Source organism: Apis dorsata, unplaced genomic scaffold (assembly GCF_000469605.1).
Source record: "Apis dorsata unplaced genomic scaffold, Apis dorsata 1.3 scaffold_1081, whole genome shotgun sequence".
Lineage (NCBI taxonomy): Eukaryota > Metazoa > Arthropoda > Insecta > Hymenoptera > Apidae > Apis > Apis dorsata.
In genome coordinates this window covers 80,203-85,699 of record NW_006264179.1, presented here as the reverse complement: position 1 = coordinate 85,699, position 5,497 = coordinate 80,203, and the positions used below count along the sequence as shown (strand labels likewise).

Here is a 5,497-nt window from a genome sequence, read left to right as displayed (position 1 = left end):
TCAAAAAATATGTTATTAATATTCACTAATGAAATTAATCCATTAGCAAACATATGATGAAGAATATTTCAAAAATTGTGATAAATCAATGAAATTCTAAATCATGATTGTTAATAATTCTTACAGACTACATTGGAAAGGATAAAATCTGATTACATAACATTATATTATTCATTAATCTATCAATCGATTCAATTACAAATCAAGAAAAATGTTTAAACAATATTTTTATTGAAAAGCACACAACGAGATTAAAACATATAAAATAAGAAAGAAAAAAAATCTATTGATCAAATATTATATAATAATACATATTAATATTATATATTAATACATATAATATTATATAATCTATTGGCAAAATATTAATATAACAATAATACAATATTATTTCAACTATATAAAATATTTTAGAATAAATCTCGTCTCTAAACTTAAATATGAAATATACGAAAAAAAAAAAAAAAAAAAAAAAAAGAAAAAAAAAAAAAAAAAAAGAAATAGATATAAACTAAAAAAATAGTGATTATCAATAATCACGATTTTTCTTATAAAATGAAGCTCTTGCAGAAAATCTTCATGAAGAAAAAAACTTTTATAAAAAACAACAAAAGTTTTTATCAAAAAAAAAATTATAAATTATAAAAGCTATAATAAAAATAATTATATAGCTATAATTAAAATAAAAAAAAAATTATAAATTATAAAAGCTATAATATTACTAAAAACTAAAATTAACTAAAAAAAGATATAATATTATAAAATAAAACATTATGAATAGTACAATTTTTTCGATATAAATGAATATATTTAACAAAATAAAAAAAACTAGAAATTAGAAAGTCAGCAAATATTTAATAAATCACAATTTATAATTTTTTGTCTAAAACATTATTGAAATATTGAAGTATCGAAATATACGAAAAACATTTGTCATAGACTGAAAAAGAAAAGACATAGATTTTATCTTAATGCATAACATTTCTAATGAAAAACTTCTAGAAAGAAATATTCTAATTCTTATTAATCTAATAATAAAACACATATAAATGATTACTTGTTAAAAATTGATCTGAAAGAAAATGAGATCGAAGTTAATATTTTCTTAAAAAAAAATTGCATTCTTCATTTTAATTTGTATTTTTATCTATAACTAAAATGATATGTGCGATCTTCAATTAGTTTTGAAAGAAAAATCATTTAAAATCTTATAATTATAAATATAATTTCAGAAAATATAACAATTATTTTTAATTCCATTAGTAATCGCTTTCGTGAGATGTGAAAAAAATTATATTATATATTATATATATATATATACAAATATATATATATTTTTATTATATTTTTATTATTTTTTTATTATATACAAATATAATAAGTTATAAGATATAGATATAAATATAGACAAATAGATAAATTCATATTATAATTTACAATAATGTGGCAATTTAGAAGAACATAAAAAAAAAAAGAAATTGATAATTAATAAAATAAATAAATAAATAAATAAAAGAAGTGAATTTTGATTAGAATAAATAAATATATTTTTATTATTTTTATAAATAAATAAGTATAATTATTTAAATGAACAAAATTAAAAAAAAATATGAAAGGTAAGTGAATATTAATATGTACATCTAGAATTTCTTTTTATGTAAAAACGAAGTTTTATATAAAAACGAACTTTTTCGATAATAACAGAGAAATATTATTTCTATTTTTTATATATTTCTATGTATCTATATAAAAAGATTTATTTCACTTATAATTTCAGACATTTATCTGAAATTTTCCTTTACTTTTATATTTATTTATATATATTATATCACAATTAATACAATTTAAGAAAAAATTTAATTATACAAATTTTAAAATATAATATTAAATGCTTTTAAAGTTATATTTACATTTGGAATGTTTATAAAAATCTGTTCCAAAAAATTTTTATTATTTTATTATTATATTATTATTATTTTATTATTATAATTTTTTATTATTTGATTTAATTATACTATACAATTTTAAAATTATTATAAAATAAAAATATATTATAAAATAATGTAAATTTATATATTATATAATTATTTTTATAAAAATATAATTTATATAATTATATTATTATTTTTATAAAACTATAATTTATATAATTATATTATTATATAATTTTATTTAAAAAATCTCTAGCAATTATTATTTGTCAAAGATTTACTTATCAGAATTCTATTATGTATTATATTTCTAGTGACAATAATAAAAGCATTTAGAACAAAAATCTTACTATGGACACCAAAAAGCCAATATACTTCGTTAATACATATCATTATCCTTAATGAGATATTTGGTCTACGTACATTTGAATTGAAAGGACGATTACAATATGGTTGGAGTATAATATATGGGTGCATATGCATTATTTTATATACTATATTTCTGAATATAGTAATTAATGTAAATTATAAAAATTGGTCTGTATATCAAGAAGTCAGTTTTAAAATGGCTTCATACATCAACTTTATATGTGTCATGATTTTTATAATTCTTGGAATGCTAAATACAGAAGTAAGTATTACTAATTAGTAATTTAATTAGTAAGTAAATATTACTAATAGTAATTTTACTAATTTTTATAAATAAAATCTTAAAATATCAAATATATTTGTATACTTCTCCTCTTTCATTTATAAATAGATTTGCAAAAATCACTTGCCTAAATTGATCTGAAAATATTATAATAAATACTAATTGTAGTTAATTTAATTATAATTATAAATTATTATATTAACACATTAACACTAATTTAATTTCAATAATATAAAATATAACAACGAGAAAGTTTAAAAATATTGTACTTTATAATTAATATCTACTAATTTTTTATTTTTAAATGTTATTATTGAACATTCTACATTTCATGAAAAATTATGAATATCATGTTTTAATTCAATTGCTTCAATTACAATTTTATTATAAAATTATTTTGTTTATATCAGCATTTAAAATTAGAAAAATATTAAATTTTTTCTTAATGTTACTAATATTTAAACTATTATATATCAATAAAAAAATTGTATTAGTCTAAGATTATTTTAGAGAATGAAGCTTTTACTTTTATATTCTTAATCTTAATTTTTTCAATAATCTCTTTTAAATGAAATTTCAAACTCTGTGAAGTTTTAAATTTTTTTCGGAATTTATTTATAATATAATAAATAATTTTTGTTTAAAAAAATCTCCCGTTTATAATGATTTTTAAAAAATTATACAATTCTTTTGAAATTATCCAGAAAAGAAGCTTTCTTGCCAATTTTAATTATTTTTGTCATAGAAAATAACATTTTGAATGTTTTCCTGATCTTATAATCATCTCTCAGTTTTAATTTTCGAAAAATTGAGAAAATATAAAACAATTCTTAATTAATAAATAAAATAGACTTATGACCGAAATGAAAGTTAATAATTGATAACAAATATGGTGATCATTTATGTTATTTTATTATAACTTTTTTTTATTATTAATATTTGATGAAGTTAATTTAAATTTAATTTGTAATAATCAATATTTGAATTTTTCGGATAAAAATATATTTAAAATATTTTTATAAAAGTATTTTAGTAATATATTCTATAATTTTTATAGAAATTTTCAAATTGTACAAGTTGTATTAAATATTCAAATTCATGAATTTTATATATTTTATTTGCAATTCATATAATATAATTATATAGATATATAATAATAGTATTTCATATTTTTGACAATTATCGCATCTAATTTTTCAATTAGATTTGCAAATATAATGAATGAAGATAATTATAGAAAAAAAATTATTTCCGAACAGCAAGTGGAAAATGAATCATAAGATTTATGACTTATATGATAACTTATGATTCAGAATGATTCAAAAATTTTCCCATAAAAATTTATCATATGTTTGTGTCTTATTCAGCATAAAATGAAGAGTAGTAAAATGATGAGAATTAGAAAGATAGAAATAATGTTTCTTAAAATTTCAATATCATGCAATTTAATATCCTCTTTAGCAGATATATTAATACTGTATCAATTTAATTGAACTTTCTAATAAGAGAATCATCTTATATATATATCATAATATAATAATGTAAAAAAATATTTTTAAACAAATTTCAATTATAAAGCATAGAATAATATACTGACATTATTATGTTTTGAAAATATCAATATTACTTAGAATACAATAATGAATTATGAAAAAAAATGAGATTAAAAAATGAGATTTTCTTTCTTACCGATTTTGATAATTTTTGAATATATTGTAAAAGTCAAAATTTAAAATAATTTTTTCCTATGAATAACCGCTTGGCTTTCTAATCCCATTTTTTCCCATATAATTAGCTTTAAAACAAACCCAAAAATTAATATATAAGAATGTCGGAGATTTATTTATTAAATTTTAGTATTTCAAATTAGGTTTAAATGAAGTAAGATACAAATTGAAACTCATTTTTTATCTGCCATAAGAAAATCTCATTTTTTTTCTATTTCGCTTTATTTCTTAATTAAATTGCTTCTAAATTAAATCAACATTTTTGCACATCAACTTTTATATTTGTTTTGACTTTTAATATCAAAAACAAATCTACAAATTAATTAATATTTTACATAATAATTTTTTATATTTTTCAAATATAGTTATATTTTTTATACTTTTTTTTTCCATTGTAGTGTTCAAGAAAAATCATAGCAAGATGTGAACAAATAGACAATACTTTAAAATCATTTGGAATTGAGAAAAATTATGAAAAAGTTTTTTTCCAAATTGCACAAAAATTAATTATGTTTAGCGCAATAATAATAAGTATTATCTTATTAAATTGGTACATTATTGAACAAAAATTTGATTTACTTTTTGTTATATCTTATATATCAATAACAACTATGTCTTTAGGGATTTTTACTTTCACCATATTTGTGAGGTAAGTTATACAAACAGAAAAATGCTCATAAACCGAATATAAAAACAAATTGAATAAAAAAACAAATATATTTCTAAATTTATGGCCAAAATTTCTTGATTTCTTCAGAATTAAAAATCTGTAATGATGTATTTCTGAATTTTATTTAAATTATAGTTATTATAATATAAATTATAATATTATCAATTAACAGTTAATATCGTATTACATAATTTGAAAAAATAATATTCGAAAATTAGAAAATATTAATTTTCATAAACAACTTCACTAATGTTCTCTATTAATGTTAATATTATAAATTAATTTTTACTATTTTATTTTTTTTCTCAAACTTGTACATGTAGATATATAGTAAATGTAAATATAAAAAGTATTATATCTTTGAAGATCTATAAATAATTCGAACGAAGTTCAATTCAAAAGTTAAATTTTTTTTATTACAATCATATTCTATTTATCGTAAGGATATAAAATCTTAAAGAAATCACAAACCATAATTCAACTGTTTCCTTGAAAAAATGACAAAAATCTCATTATT

General features: G+C 16.7%; 1 protein-coding gene across 1 annotated transcript; it reads left to right on the top strand.

The window, feature by feature from the left end:
* The first annotated feature begins 1,563 nt into the window (after positions 1-1,563).
* On the top strand, positions 1,564-4,978 carry LOC102681657. Its single transcript, XM_006624494.2, has 3 exons — positions 1,564-1,616; positions 2,246-2,562; positions 4,709-4,978. Exons 1-3 carry the CDS (start codon positions 1,610-1,612, stop codon positions 4,961-4,963), a joined length of 579 nt encoding a protein of 192 aa, XP_006624557.2. The 5' UTR covers positions 1,564-1,609; the 3' UTR covers positions 4,964-4,978.
* Positions 4,979-5,497: the final 519 nt, after the last annotated feature.

What these genes read in the sequence shown, in the direction of transcription:
- LOC102681657 (XM_006624494.2), top strand. An exon ending in TTGGAATGCTAAATACAGAA is followed by an intron (nt 2,563 to 4,708) that starts GTAAGTATTACT and finishes TTTCCATTGTAG; the next exon opens with TGTTCAAGAAAAATCATAGC.